Source organism: Anolis carolinensis, chromosome 3 (genome assembly GCF_035594765.1).
Source record: "Anolis carolinensis isolate JA03-04 chromosome 3, rAnoCar3.1.pri, whole genome shotgun sequence".
NCBI lineage: Eukaryota > Metazoa > Chordata > Lepidosauria > Squamata > Dactyloidae > Anolis > Anolis carolinensis.
The window spans coordinates 9,299,546-9,315,926 of record NC_085843.1 but is presented as its reverse complement, the minus strand read 5'-3'; the positions used below and the strand labels follow the sequence as shown (position 1 = coordinate 9,315,926).

Here is a 16,381-nt window from a genome sequence, read left to right as displayed (position 1 = left end):
GGAAAGCAGCATAGACATGTCGGAAACAGAAACAAATAAATACAGGTTGAGTCAAGCTGAAGCTTTATCTACAATCCTTGTTTCCACAAAAACTACATTGTTCAAAATCCAATTATTTCAGTGGGGTGAAATCTATAGTTCACCTGCCATCTAAGAGAACTCTGAACTCCACCAGTGATGGACCTGGGACTAACTTGGCACACAGAATCCCATGATCAACCAAAAATACTGGAGGTCTTTGAAGGGATTTATAGGAGTTGTAGTTCACCTACATCCAGAGCACACTATGAACCTAAACAATGATGGACCTGGACCAAACTTGGCATGCATACCCGAAATGACCACATTTAAATACTGGTGGGTTTTGAGGGGAATTGGTCTGGGCATTTTGGAGTTGTAGGTACTGGGATTTATAGTTCACTTGCAATCAACGAGCACTCTGAACTCCAACATAGATGGAATTGGACCAAACTTGGCACACAGAGGCCCCATGACCAGCACAAAATACTGGAGGTTTTGGGGAAAATTCACCTTGATTTGGGGGAGTTGTAGTTCACCTACATCCAGAGAGCACTGTGAACTCAAACACCAATGGATCTGGACCCAACTTGGAACACATACCTGTTGTGCCAAAGGTTGATTACTGGAGGGGTTTGGGGAGAACTGACCTTCCTTTTTGGGAGTTGTAGTTCACCCACAACCAGAGAAACCGTGACCTCCACCAATGTTGGACTTGGTCCAAACTTGGCACACAGAACCCCCATGACTAACTCAACCTACTGGAGGGGTTTGAGGGGTCTGATTCACCACAGTGGGAGCTGTAGTTTACTTTACAGCCAGAGAGCACACTGAACCCCACCAATGATGCATCCAGAGCAAACTTGCCCAACATAACAAACTTTAAGTACTGATGGAGTTACTCAAGGTTAACCTTGCATGATGTCAGTTGTAGTTCATCCACAAACCTATGCAATTTGTACAATTAAAAATGACTTTTTCAAATAACCTGAGCAATGCTGGGTACCCAAGCTAGTATGTACACGTATATGTATATGTGTGTGTGTGTATGTATATGTATGTGTGTGTGTGTATATGTATATATGTGTGTATACACACACACACACACACACACACACACAGGGCTGGGCTGTGGTGCAGGCTGGAGAGCAGCTGCAATCAATCACTGCAATGAATCACTCTGACCAGGTCATGAATTTGAGGCCCGGCTTGGAGCCTATGTTTGTTTGTTTTTGTTCTATGTTAAAAGGCATTGAATGTTTGCCTATATGTGTAGTGTGATCCGCCCTGAGTCCCCTTCGGGGTGAGAAGGGCGGAATATAAATGCTGTAAATAAATAAATAAATAAATAATATATAGTTACACTTAAAAACGTACCTGTTCCAACGTACATAGAAATCCAACTTAAGAACAAACCTACAGAACCTATCTTGTTCGTAACTTGGGGACTGCCTATATATGCATAGCTTGGAAGTAATTGTATAAATTATACTTTTAATCATTTTGTGCATATACTTTGAAAACAAAGGCATCATTCTCTCAATCACACAGGTGGACAATTTTGGAGTATTTCAGATTTTTGATACTGGATAAGGGAGAAATAATCCACCTGACCTCCAGCAATGAAGCAGCTGTAATCAGCGAAGCAGAGTGAACAACTTCACAGGCATCCAGGTTGTCATAGGACCGAGCTGTAGAAGAGAATAGAAATCGCTGCTATAGGAATGGAAGCAGGATACACATATTCCCCATAAATAAAATCTCCACTTCAGCTAAGGACATGTTTATATATAGAAGAGCACTCCATCAAGAGATTTTCCTACCTGCAGTGCGAAACGGGAATCATTTAGAAAACAAATCACACACATATATATTATTAGTTGTTCCTTACTTTATGGAGTAAATAGCACAACTTGGAAAAGTTTCTTTTGGATCACAGGTTTCAGAATCTGGAATTGTGAGATTCCAAACAGGAAACTTTTACAAGCTCAGGAATAAAGTTTCAGAAGCAAAGGCAATGGGGATTAACATTTCCAACGAAGGATAGTTACATGGAGTTTTATGTCACTTTGTAATATTTAGCTGACTTACAAATGTCCTAATGTGGCACCCTCCCAAGGTGTTAGATCAGATATTCCATCATCCCTAGCCAGCATGGCTTGAGGATGATGGGAATTGTAGTCTACCACAGTGGGAGAAAGTATAGCATATGTGGCATTTAAAAATCTAGCAGATACAAGCTTGCTTTATGGTTTATGGTTCCATCTACACTGCCATATAATGTGGTTTGAAACTGCTCAAATGATACAGCTTGATAAATTGCATTATACGGGTCTATACTGACCATATAATATAGTTCCAAACTGTATTATATGGCTGTGTAGATGGGACCTGTGACTTCTTCCAGTCTTTAAGGTACTCTCGGCTTTTCGGGGAGCATCTGCACTGTAGAATTAATGCGGGTTTGACATCATTTCCATTTCCATGGCTCAATACTATCAAATCCTTGGATTTGTAGTTTGGTGAGGCACTAGCACTCCTTGGCAGAGAAGGCTAAAGACACTGCAAAACTACAACTCCCAGAATTACATAGCATTGAGCCATAGCAGTTAAAGTGGTGTTAAACTGCATTGGTTATATAGTGTAGATGTACCCTTTGCTCTGACTACGCCCTGCAATGACTCATTTCCTTACTTCAATCACACAACAATAACTTACATTCAAGTACAGTAGAGTCTCACTTATCCAACATAAACGGGCCGGCAGAATGTTGGATAAGCGAATATGTTGGATAATAAGGAGGGATTAAGGAAAAGCCTATTAAACATCAAATTAGGTGATGATTTTACAAATTAAGCACCAAAACATTATGTTATACAACAAATTTGACAGAAAAAGTAGTTCAATACGCAGTAATGCTATGTAGTAATTACTGTATTTACGAATTTAGCACCAAAATATCACGATGTATTGAAAACATTGACTACAAAAATGCATTGGATAATCCAGAATGTTGGATAGGCGAGTGTTGGATAAGTGAGATTCTACTGTATAGTGTAGATGCACTATATAATTGCTCTGACTATGCCCTGCAATGACCCGTTTCCTCACTTCACACAACAATAACTTACATTCAAGTAGGTGTGCAAACTGCATTCATTCCACAGTGTAGATGCACTCTGAGATAAATTGCATTGATTCAAAGAATGTATTCTAGCAAGTGCAAGTCTATGCCATAACTCCATTTATAAAATAAGGCCATAAACATGGATTATTGTAACTTTAACAACAACAGCAGCAAATTCTGTTTGTGTTATGTTTGATATTTCTTTCCAACTCATTAAGTACCATATATACTCGAGTATAAGCCGACCCGAATATAAGCCGAAGCATCTAATTTTACCACAAAAAACTGGGAAAACATTGACTCCAGTATAAGCCGAGGGTGGTGAATTTCAGAAATAAAAATAGATACCAATAAAAATACATTAATTGAGGCATCAGAAGGTTAAATGTTTTTTGAATATTTACAATAAAGCTCAAATTTAAGATAAGACTGTCCAACTCTGATCAAATCATCATTCTCATCTTCTTCAATGTCAATGTGCTTATGCATCCTTTTAATAATAATAGAGTAAAATATTACATACAATAATAATAATAAATACAGGAAAATAATACAAGTAATAATAAATAGAGTAAAATAATAAATGCAATAATAATAGTAAGATCAGAGTGAAATAATAAATGTAATAATAATAATAATAATAATAGAGTAAAATAAATGTAATAGTAGCAACAATAATAGAGAAAAATAATAAATGTAATAATACCAATAATAATAGAGAAAAATAATAAATGTACCATATATTCTCGAGTATAAGCTGACCCAAATATAAGCCAGCCAGGACCCTCACCCGAGTATAAGTTGAGGGGGGCTTTTTCAGTGTTAAAAAAAAGGGCTGAAAAACTAGGCTGATACTCGAGTATATACAGTATTTCACATTGCTATTTTAGAATCTGCCTCCTTATTTCTTTGCTCCCAACAAGTGTGGCTCCCCACCAGCCAAAAAGGTATGATTCACGGTCCCCACCACCATCCAACAGAGAAGCAGTCCTCTGTTTCCGGGGTACTACCTTCATACCGCAAGTTCCCCATATGTAGAATGGCGGCCAGGAGCTTGGAGATCTCCCAGTTCTCCGTGTCGGTGAACATGAGGACTTTCATCGCTGCTCTGATGTTTGAGTACTCTTTGCTGTCATCTCTGCCATCGCAGGTAATACAGTTACCCTAGTGGGAACACACAGCGCAGAAAGGGTTAGCAGAGCTTGGAAAATGTATGGTCAAAGGCTTTCATGGTCGGAAGCACTGGTTTCTGTGAGCTTTTTAGCCATATTCTGTCAGAGTAATGCGCACAGCGTAGCAGCAGATGAATGACGTCAGTTGAGCGCAGAACGAAAGGATGTCAGAGACGAGTAAAAGTATTTACAAAGTTTTACTGGACAAGACAAACAGACTTGCAGACGATAGACATAGGATTCCACTCTAGTCAAACAGCACAGATCTGCTCAGCAGGCAGAATAGAACTCATCTGATGCAATCAGCTATATACAAACACACTTGTAGTCTGGACACTCCTATCTGGCTCCAGCCACATATCCAAGGCCAATACAGCTTCTTACCAAATTAACTCTTTACACACTATAGCATTTCCTGGATGATGCAATACATGCTAGACACAATTTTCATTTAAACACTACCTATACACAAATCCCACATTAACATATTCTAGAGCAAACTTGCCCAACATGGCAAACCTTTAGTCCTGATGGAGTTTCATGGGGTCAACCTGGCATGATGTGAGTTGTAGTTCACCCACAACCTTATAACCCGGGCAATGCCAGGTACCCCATGATAAGTTCACTTTAGAGTAGCTATGGACTAGAAATGACTTGAAGACACACAACAACAAAAGGAATGATCTAACAATAGGGTCCTGGCATTCTTTTCTTAAAACCCCACTGCTTTCTCCTCACCATCGAGAGGTAGTTATAGTCGGCTGCTTTCCTAAGTCCCAGCATCTTCTTCTGCTCCAGAGTCATTCCTTTCAACATGCAGTAAAACACGTGGTAGTTCCTCTCATCTTGGGCCTGGAAGGAAGACAGACAAGTGCATTGCTTTATATGAGAGACTAGCTGTGCCCGGCCACGCGTTGCTGTGGCGTTGTCTGGTGGTGTTGGTGAGAAATTGTTGAGGTAGTGGTGGTATTGAATGTCTGTTGTATGATTGTCTTTATGTTTAGTATGCATTTGGTTGTTTGTGTACTGTGAAAGTGGTGAGGATAGAGGACACTGTTTATGTTTGGATTAGTGAGACTCTACTGTATATTTATAATCTTATATTATCTGCCTAGAACTGCCCCTTCTACACAGCTGTATAAAATGCACACTGAAGTGAATTATCTGGCAGTGTGGATTCAAGATAATCCAGTTCAAAACAGATAATATAATATTCTAAATGGGTAATATAGCTGTGTGGAAGGGCCTTGAGTCTCCACTGCCATATAATCCAGTTAAAATCAGATAATTTGTATCTTATACGCAGTGTGGAAGAGGCCTGAGGCCTAACTGTGCCTGTCCCCTGGACTGAGTAGGTTGCTAGGAGACCAAGTGGGTGGAGCTTAGCCCTCTAACTGGCAGCAATTGGATAAAAACAATGATTCCTTTCCCTCTAATTAGGACTTTATTTTTCTTTTATTTTTTTTGTATCAATCTAGAGCCGTGGATGATGCGTTGTGTTGTCAAATTTTGAGGTTGGGGGTGCTGTAATTTTGTTGTTTTGTCCACTGCCCTGATGCCATCACTCTTTTATATATATACTAGCTGTGCCCGGCCACGCGTTGCTGTGGCAAAGTCTGGTGGTATGGGAAATAAAGTATTGAGGAATTGGTGGTAGTGAAGGTCAAGGGTAAAGGTTTTCCCCAGACATTAAGTCCAGTCGTGTCTTACTCTGGAGGTTGGTGCTCATCTCCATTTCTAAGCCGAAGAGCCGGCGTTGTCCGTAGACTCCTCCAAGGTCATGTGGGATGACTACATGGAGCGGCGTTACCTTCCCGCCGGAGCAGTACCTATTGATGCACTCACATTTGCATGTTTTCGAACTTCTGGGTTGGCAGAAGCTGGGGCTAACAGTGGGGGCTCTCTCCGCTCCCCCAATTCAAACCTGCGGCCTTTCGGTCCAGAAGTTCAGCAGCTCAGCGCTTTAACACACTGCACCATCAGGGGATATTATTTCCTAAAGGTTGTGAATATACAATATTTCTGATTGGTTTTTTTTTGTTTGTTGGAGGCAAGTATGAATGCTGCAATTAGGAAAAATGATTAGGATGTAATGGCCTTGCAGCTTTAAAGCCTGGCTGTTTCCTCCCTGAGTGAATTTTTTGTTGGGAGGTGTTAGCTGGCCCTGATTATTTCCTGTCTGGAATTCCCTTGTTTTCAGAGTGGTGTTGTTTGCGATATTTTATGTGCTTCTACTGTCTGTGGCCCTGAGAAAACAGAGGATTTTCCAGACTTTGATGATGGGAATACTTTGTTGGGAGCTGTTAGCTGGCCCTGATTGTTTCCTGTCTGGAATTCCCTTGTTTTCAGAGTGGTGTTGTTTGCGATATTTTATGTGCTTCTACTGTCTGTGGCCCTGAGAAAACAGAGGATTTGCCTGATTTTGATGATGGGAATACTTTGTTGGGAGGTGTTAGCTGGCCCTGATTGTTTCCTGTGTGTGATTCCCCTGTTTATTTACTGTCCTGGTTTTAGAGATTATATTGTTCTGCATTATTCTATCCCAGTAATTATTTCATATTAAAGAAGAATCTCACTTATCCAACATTCGCTTATACAATGTTCTGGATTATCCAACGCAGTGTGCCTTTTCATAATCAATGTTTTTGTAGTCAGTGTTTTAAATTCATTGTGATATTTTAGTGGTAAATTTGTAAATACAGTACAGTAGAGTCTCACTTATCCAACATAAACGGGCCAGCAGAACGTTGGATAAGCAAATATGTTGGATAATGAGGAATTAAGGATAACCCTATTAAACATCAAATTAAGTTATGATTTTACAAATTAAGCACCAAAACATCATGTTAGACAACAAATTTGTCAGAAAAAGTAGTTCAGTACACAGTAATGCTATATAGTAATTACTGTATTTATGAATTTAGCACCAAAATATCACGATATATTGAAAGCATTGACTACAAAAATGCGTTGGATAATCCAGAACGTTGGATAAGCGAGTGTTGGATAAGTGAGACTCTACTGTAATTACAACATAGCATTACTGCGCATGGAACTACTTTTTCTGTCAAATTTGTTGTATAATATGATGTTTTGGTGCTTAATTTATATAACGATTACCTAATTTGATGTTTAATTGGCTTTTCCTGAATCCCTTCTTATCCAACATATTCACTTATCCTGCCGGCCTGTTTACGTTGGATAAGTGAGACTCTACTGTATATTTCTAATCTTATATTATCTGCTCAGAACTGGATTATATGAGGCTCCTTCTTCACAGCTGTACAAAATGCACACTGAAGTGGATTATATGGCAGTGTGGAGTCAAGATAATCCAGTTCAAAGCAGATAATATAAGATTATAAATGGGTAATATAGCTGTGTGGAAGGACCTTGAGTCTACACTGCCATATAATCCAGTGCAAATTAGATAATCTGTGGAAGAAATCTAAGTGAGGCCTAAATCTGCCTGTCCCCTAACTGAAACCTGGCTGTCCCTTGGTTCCTAGGCAACCAAGTGGGCAGAGATTAGCCCTCTAAACTGGCAGCAATTGGATAAAAAAATTATTGCTCTCCCTCTAATTAGGACTTTATTTTTCTTTTCTTTTTGTTGTATCAACCTTGAGGCGTGGATGATGGGTTGTGTTGTCAAATTTGGAGGTTGGGGGGCCTGTACTTTTGTTGTTTTGTGAATTGCCGTGATGCCATCACTCTTTTATATATATAGATAGATAGGTTTCAATCTACTTGGCCATCATGAAGCCTGAGTATTGGCCAGCTCTCTGGGTGATGGGGAAGTGGAAAGACCATACATTACATCCAGCAAGCTACAAACAGATAACACTATGTAACGCGAGTCTAAGCATTAGACATCTCTGATTTTACTTTTAACCAGTAAAGATGTTTCAAGAAAGCTTTTTAATGAGTCTCTCAGTTTTACACATTTTTGAGTAATCACTGCTTTTCCTAGAAAAGCATCCATCTATATATATAAAAGAGTGATGGCATCACGGCGACCCACAAAACAACAAAACTACAAGCCCCCCAACCTCGAAATTTGACAACACAACCCATCATCCACGCCTCTAGGTTGATACAACAAAAAGCAAAGAAAAATAAAGTCCTAATTAGAGGGAGAGAAATAATTGTTTTTATCCAATTACTACCACTTAGAAGGCTAAGCTCTGCCCACTTGGTCTCCTAGCAACCCACTCAGCCCAGTGTTAATAAAAGAATAAAAAATAAAATAAATACAAATAATACAATAAAAATAATAAAAAACACTAAAAAAATTAATACAATAAAATACAGTAGAGTCTCACTTATCCAAGCCTCGCTTATCCAAGCTTCTGGATAATCCAAGCCATTTTTGTAGTCAATGTTTTCAATATATCATGATATTTTGGTGCTAAATTCGTAAATACAGTAATTACAACATAACATTACTGCGTATTGAACTACTTTTTCTGTCAAATTTGTTGTATAACATGATGTTTTGTTGCTTAATTTGTAAAATCATAACCTAATTTGACGTTTAATAGGCTTTTCCTTAATCCCTCCTTATCATCCAAGATATTCGCTTATCCAAGCTTCTGCCGGCCCGTTTAGCTTGGATAAGTGAGACTCTACTGTACTCTAACAAAATTACTAAAAACAATACAACAAAATAATAAAATATAATAAATAAAAAAAGATAAGTTACAATAAAATTAATTTAAAAATACAAATAATGTCAAATAAAAATTCCACAACAACTTTTAACCAATACCACCACCACTTTGCCACAGCAACGCGTGGCCGGGCACAGCTAGTACTTTATAATTATAGGAATATGACTGTTCTTTAACTGCCACCCTACAAAGTCCTGGGATTTGTAGAGGTGAAAGATGCAGAAAGTCCCTCTAGAGAACCCTCATTCACTCCTTGAACTGTGAATGAAAGTGATACCAAAATGCTGTAACTGTATAGTGTGGATGCATCATATCTCTCTTTTCCACTTTGGTTCTGAGTGCAGAACATCTCGGTCATATCAAAGTTAAATGGAACGGATCCTATGTTTATTGAGCTTGCATTATGCAGTATTCTAGCCACGATAGGTATGTTTAATTAAGGATGGCACATTGAGGAAGGGGCAGGCTTCTTTTCTGCTCCTACCGAGACTATATTAATGGATTCAAATTGCAGAAAAAGAAATTCCACCTGATATTAGGAAGAACTTCCGCACTGGAATGTGTTAGAGCAGGGGTCCCCAAACTAAGGCCCGGGGGCCGGATGCGGCCCTCCAAGGCCATTGACCTGGCCCCCGCCCTCAGTTTTAGACTTAGGCTCACCCAAAGTCTGAAATGACTTGAAGGCACAACAACAATCCTACTTGATGATCTCATTGGCCAGAAGCAGGCCCACACTTCCCACTGAAATCCTGACAGAAATCATTGGTTAAAATTATTTTTATTTTTAAATATTGTATTGTTTTTTCATTTACCAATATTGTAAATGAAATATTGTAAATGAATATGGTAATAATATAATATAATGTAATAAAAATAAATATTGTGTATACATATAATATTGATAATAAATATTTTAATGTAATACAATACAATATTTATTTATTTATTTATTTATTTATTTATTTATTACAGTATTTCTACCCCGCCCTTCTCATCCAATAGGGGACTCAGGGTGGCTAATTATAATAATACAATATAATAATATTGTATAATATAATAATATTAATTATTATCTATATATATAAAAGGGTAATGAAATTTCGGCCTAGGACAAAACAACAAAACCACACATCCCAGAAACACTAAACTTGGCAGCACAACCCCTCATCCATGCCTCTACATTCATACAACAAAAAGAAAAGAAAAATAAAGTCCTAATTAGAGGGAGAGGAATAATTGTTTTTATCCAATTGCTGCCAGTTAGAAGGCTAAGCTCCGCCCACTTGGTCTCCTAGCAACCCACTCAGCCTAGGGGACAGGCAGAGTTAGGCCTCACTTAGGCCTCTTCCACACTGCCTATAAAATACAGATTATCTGATTTGAACTGGATTATATGGCAGTGTAGACTCAAGGCCCTTCCACACAGCTATATAACCCATTTATAATGGACTTAATGTAAGGTAAAACCTTTACCCTTTACCTTAACTACCACCATTTCCTCAATACTTTATTTCCCATGCCACCATACTTCGCCACAGCAACGCGTGGCTGGGCACAGCTAGTATGTTATATATTAAATGTAATATTACTAATAATATTACAGTATAATGGTATAGTACAATATAGTAATATATAATGCTAATATTGTGCTATGCTGATTATATAATATATTGTATGTACATATAATTTGTAAGCCACTCTGAGTTCCCTTTGGGGTGAGAGAGGGTGGGGTATAAATGTAATACATAAATAAATAATTTTTGCTGGGTTTTTTTCTTTTTGCACTACAAATAAGACATGTGCAGTGATCATAGGAATTTGTTCATTTTTTTCCCCAAATGATAATTTGGCCCCTCAACAATCTGAGGGACCATGAATCGGCCCTCCACTTAAAAAGTTTGGGGACCCCTGTGTTAGAGCATGTAAAATCAGTTAGTCAGAGTGTTAACTGAAAATGCAAAGCACAAAGCTGATTGGTTGGGCTACACCCGGGGAGCTGACTAAGCCTGGGAGTTTCATTCAGCCACAGAATGCTGTACCCTGGAGTGTGGTGAACTCTCAGTCGTTGGAAGTTCTGAAATAGTGGTTGGATGGCCATCTGTTGGGAGTGCTTTGATTGTGTGCCCTGCATGGTAGAATGGGTTGGATTGAATGGCCCTTGGGGTCTCTTCCAACTGTATGATTCAGTGAGTCTATGGACTCCACATTTGGCACCATGCTGTGGATTCCAGCCCAGGTTTTGGGAGAATGAGCAACACTTGTCTTCTGCATGAAGAATGACATTCCCAGGTCAATTCAACCTGAACATCCTCACCTGTCGGCAAACACGGGATTTCTCCAGAAGGTACTGCTCGATCTTGGCTCCCTCGATTGCGCCCCGTTTGTTGAAATGGATGTCAATGTATTTGCCAAACCGGCTGGAGTTGTCGTTGCGGATCGTTTTTGCGTTCCCAAAGGCTGCCGGTCCACAAAGGAACACAGTGTCAACCAATAATAATAATAATAATAATAATAATAATAATAATAATCACAATCTGCCAACTGCAAAAAGCCACCCTGCTGGGATCTGCGCGCATCATCCGAAAATACATCACACAGTCCTAGACACTTGGGAAGTGTTCGACTTGTGATTTTGTGATATGAAATCCAACATATCTATCTTGTTTGCTGTGTCATAATAAATAATAATAATAATAATAATACTTTATTTATACCCCACCACCATCTCCCCACGGGGACTCGGGGCGGCTTATATGGGGCAGAGGCCCAAACAACATAATTGAACAAAATAAACAACAACATAAACACAATTCACAGTATGATAAGATATAAACAGTAATGCAATATAAAACGAGAATATTATAACAGTTAAGAAATCAGTCAACTAAAGCACCAATACAAGAATAAAATGTTGAATTAAAGTGCATAGAAGTTAAGGACATAATAAATACAAGTGTGATGTCTCATGGGCCTTGTAGTCCCGTTCCTAGTACCATTGTGGCAGACGAAGAGGAAAACATGGGATTTCCACCGGTTCAGCCAGAATCGGAGCCCCTGCACCTGGAGGATGTTTGCCCTCAAGAAGTCAGCCAAACAAGCCTTGGGCAGAATTCTCCCCCGTTTTCCCGGAGAGACAATTATAATAGAGATAGAGGAGCTAGGGAGGCGAATCGCCGGAGTGCCAGAATCGCAGCCAAACAATTAGCTGATTAGGTCTGCTTCCCTTGGGAAATTCTAAGGAGTCATGCATCTGGACAGAGTGGTTTCACTTCTAGTTCTCCAGGGAAAGTGTTCTTCTGGCGGGAAACGAGACCCTATTTAGGTGTTTTGCCGCGAAGGAAATCTTGCGGAGTCAACTCGTCAGCTTGAGGAGTGAGATCGTGTGTGGACTTAGTAATCCCAGTTCCTTGTTTCCCGGACCAAGTTCCAAGCCTGCCTTGCTTCACGTTTGACCGCGGACCTCGCCACGGACCTTGTTCTTGTTTCTTGTTTGCCTCGTATCAAGTCTTGTTTCGCCAAGAATCTAGTTTGTTTTCCAGCCCTGTTGTCAAGCTTCAATGGACTAAAAGACCTTGTCATCTCCCCACACTATTGCTTGGCAAAGTGTGTGTTTCGGTTAATGGATTATAACTTTGGACTCTAATATCTCATATTGGACATTATTTTCCTGGACTATATTTGACCTTTCCTGAAAGGTCTACTTCTGAACTTTATTCTTCACTTGTTTTTATTGACTTTATATATTCCTAAAATAAAGATATTAGATAGAATCTGGCCTCTGCGCATGGTTATTGGTGTTCTGTAGCCTGGGTCCTGACAACAAGATAGATTATGAATACCATCTGGGGCTGATTACCAAGCTTTCCCTCAAACGTTTTCAGAAACAGTTTTAAGCAGAGTTGTCTCCAAAATGTAGAAGTCTTAATTGGCTTTACCATTAGATGTATTTAAATTGTGTAAAAGCCAGTGAACCATTTTCCCTTACCAGATCCCCCAAAAGCAAGTCCAAATACTTTGTGCCACTTCTGGTTGTCAAGAAAACACTATGATATGTTCGCCTATATGAAGGCATATAACAACAACAAGAAGAAGAAGAACAACAACAACAACAACACAACAACAAGGGAGCTGGACAGAGGCTTCCGGGGCCACAAAGGTATAGTACGGAGCCTGTAATTTGTTGGTTGAAACAAAGTTTGGATCTGTCAGGAATGTTGTAGCAATAGATTCCTGCATTGACCAGAGAGTGGAATATATAGCTTTTAAGTTCGGTTCCACTTCTATACTCACCTTCTAGAATGGGATTGGCTTCCAACACTTGTTGCTCGATCCAAGAGTGCTGCCCACTGATTGCAGCCAAAAACTGTAGAATCAGCTTGGTGCTTTCGGTCTTCCCTGCTCCTGACTCACCGCTGTGACAACAGAAAAGAAACAGAAGTGGGCAAATTCTCATCAAGAAGAAGGACAAGAACGCTTCAGCCAACTGTTTCAATAAGCCAATGTTTCTCCACAATCTATATATAAAAAAGAGTGATGGAATCAGGGCACCGGACAAGACAACAAAACTACAGGCCCCCCAACCTCGAAATTTGACAACACAACCCATCATCCACGCCTCTAGGTTGATACAACAAAAATAAAAGAAAAATAAAGTCCTAATTAGAGGGAGAGCAATAATTGTTTTTATCCAATTGCTGCCAGTTTAGAGGGCTAATCTCTGCCCACTTGGTCTCCTAGCAACCAATTCAACCAAGGGACATCCAGGGTTCAGTTAGGGGACATGCAGACTTAGGCCTCACTTAGGCCTCTTCCACAGATTATCTAATTTGCACTGGATTATATGGCAGTGTAGACTCAAGGCCCTTCCACACAGCTATATAACCCATTTATAATCTTATGTTATCTGCTTTGCACTGGATTATCTTGACTCCACACTACCATATAATCCACTTCAGTGTGCATTTTATACAGGTGTGAAGAAGGGGCCTCATATAATCCAGTTCTAAGCAGATAATATAAGATTATAAATATACAGTAGACTCTCACGTATCCAACATAAACAGGCTGGCAGGTCAATACTTTATTTCCCATACCACCATACTTCGCCACAGCAACGCGTGGCCGGGCACAGCTAGTAATAATATATACAACGTAAGGACAGTTAAGAATTTCATTACACGGATCCACTTTAGTTGGAACTAATAAGAATATTTCTGCTGTCCTGTTTCTAAGAACTATATCACATGAAGCTGAAAAAGCACAATTGCGGCAGACTAAAAGAACCCATGGATGGAACGTACTGCACAATGTTGTGACTTTCCTGTCGTCACACCGCACTTGAGTCATGATTGGATTGTTTCTTTTCACTGATAGGAAAAACCCACCCATGAAATCAATATCACTGTTCTGAAGACTATTCTGACAGCAGGAATTTGCACCAACAAGGTGAAAACATTGTGGATTTGCAGTAAGATGTGAAATACAGTTCTAATAACTATGTGTTTCCATGTTTATATTATTGCACTGAGATAACAAGTTTGTGTATTAATAATAATAATAATAATAATAATCTTTTGGCATGGCACATTGGGTGCCGTGCCAAAAGATCTCAGCCGGCATTTGGAAACAATAGACATTGACAAAATTACAATCTGCCAACTGCAAAAGGCCACCCTACTGGGATCTGCGCGCATCATCCGAAAATACATCACACAGTCCTAGACACTTGGGAAGTGTTCGACTTGTGATTTTGTGATATGAAATCCAGCATATCTATATTGTTTGCTGTGTCATAATAAAATAATAATAATAATAAACTTTATTTATATCCTGGCCCCTCTCCAAACAGGACTGGGGGCGGCTTACAAGAAGTAAAAACACAGTGCAAAACACAAAACTACAAAATTACAACATGATACATAAACAATAATATCAAGAAACCTAACAAAAATAAACCACCAATGCCAACTGGCTTGAACTGCTTTTGCCTCTGGTGGACATGTTTAAATCCAGCAAAAAAAATTAAATTTGTGTCATCTCTTTTATGTTGTCATGTCACTCTGTTAGGTTTTTTTATATTGTCATTAATTATTATGTTTTATTTTGCCTTTTTTGTATTGTGGTTGCAGTTTCCGAACCGTCTTCATAGGCAGCCCTACATAGAGTGCATTGCAATAATCCATCCGAGATGTAACTAAGGCATGGACCTTAGTTTTATGTTCTGTATTTTCCCAACTTCAATTGCCAATATGAGTAGATAGTAGAGGTTGAAATGTGACAAGAAGTAGTTGTGCTTTAATACGCCACAGAAACATCAACGTATTGTGCTGCTATAAAGCAAAGAGACCTGAATACAGTAGAGTCTCGTTTATCCAACCTTCACTTATCCAACATTCTGGATTTTAGTAGTCAATGTTTTTGTAGTCAATCTTTTCAATACATTATGATGTTTTGGTGCTAAATTTGTAAATACAGTAATAACTACATAACATTGCTGTGTACTGAACTGCTTTTTCTGTCAAATTTGTTGCAAAACATGACGTTTTGGTGCTTAATTTATAAAATCATAATGTAATTTGATGTTTAATAGGCTTTTTCTTAATCCCTCCTTATTATCCAACCTTATTATTCAATAATCCCTCCTTATTCGCTTATCCAACATTCTGCCGGCCCGTTTATATTGGATATGTGGGACTCTACTGTACCTCTAATTTCAGTCTTGGGTTCAAATGGATAAATAATAATAATAATAATAATAATAAAACTTTATTTATACCCCGCCACCATCTCCCCACGGGGACTCAGGGTGGCTCACATGGGGTAAGGCCCGACTAGCACAATTTACAAAAACAACAGCATAAATACATTGAACAATATACAAAAAAATGAAACACAGTAAGACAATAAAACAAGAGTTAAAAATATCAATCAACCACTTGAACATTAAGAAGAACTCCCTGACCATAAGAAGAGCTGTTCAGCAGTGGAACTTTCTGCTTCGGAGTCTGGTTAAAGCTCCTTCTTTGGAGGCTTTTAAGTAGAGGTTGGATGGCCATCTGTTGGAGGTGTTTTGATTGTCCTTTTCCCCCGTGGCAGAAGGGGGTTGGACTGGATGGCACTTGTGGTCCCTTCCAACTCTGTGATTCTATCATTCTAACCCTACAAACCAGATGGGAAATTCATCTACTCACCTTATAATGCAACACTGATCTCTGTTGTTTCTCTGCATGTTAAAGTAGCAATTGTCTGCAATGGCAAAGATGTGGGGTGGCATCTCCCCGATCTTTTTGTTGGTGTAGAGGCGTATCTGTTCTGGTGAGTAGATCGGGAGGAGCTGATAAGGGTTCACGGCCACTAAGATCGAGCCTGTGTATGTCTAGAGAAAGAGAGAGAGG

At 39.1% G+C, this 16,381-nt stretch overlaps 1 protein-coding gene across 5 annotated transcripts in view; it reads right to left on the bottom strand.

The window, feature by feature from the left end:
- myo7a (myosin VIIA) overlaps positions 1 to 16,381 on the bottom strand; it is a 160,267-nt gene that overhangs the window by 117,657 nt on the left and 26,229 nt on the right. For all 5 annotated transcript variants that reach the window (XM_062974492.1, XM_062974495.1, XM_062974493.1 and 2 more), the window contains 6 exons: positions 16,178 to 16,362; positions 13,278 to 13,399; positions 11,302 to 11,444; positions 5,056 to 5,169; positions 4,156 to 4,309; positions 1,633 to 1,709 (listed from right to left, as the gene is read on the bottom strand). In XM_062974492.1, the coding sequence (XP_062830562.1) occupies positions 1,633 to 1,709; positions 4,156 to 4,309; positions 5,056 to 5,169; positions 11,302 to 11,444; positions 13,278 to 13,399; positions 16,178 to 16,362 (795 nt within the window). The remainder of the gene's footprint in view (positions 1 to 1,632; positions 1,710 to 4,155; positions 4,310 to 5,055; positions 5,170 to 11,301; positions 11,445 to 13,277; positions 13,400 to 16,177; positions 16,363 to 16,381) is intronic.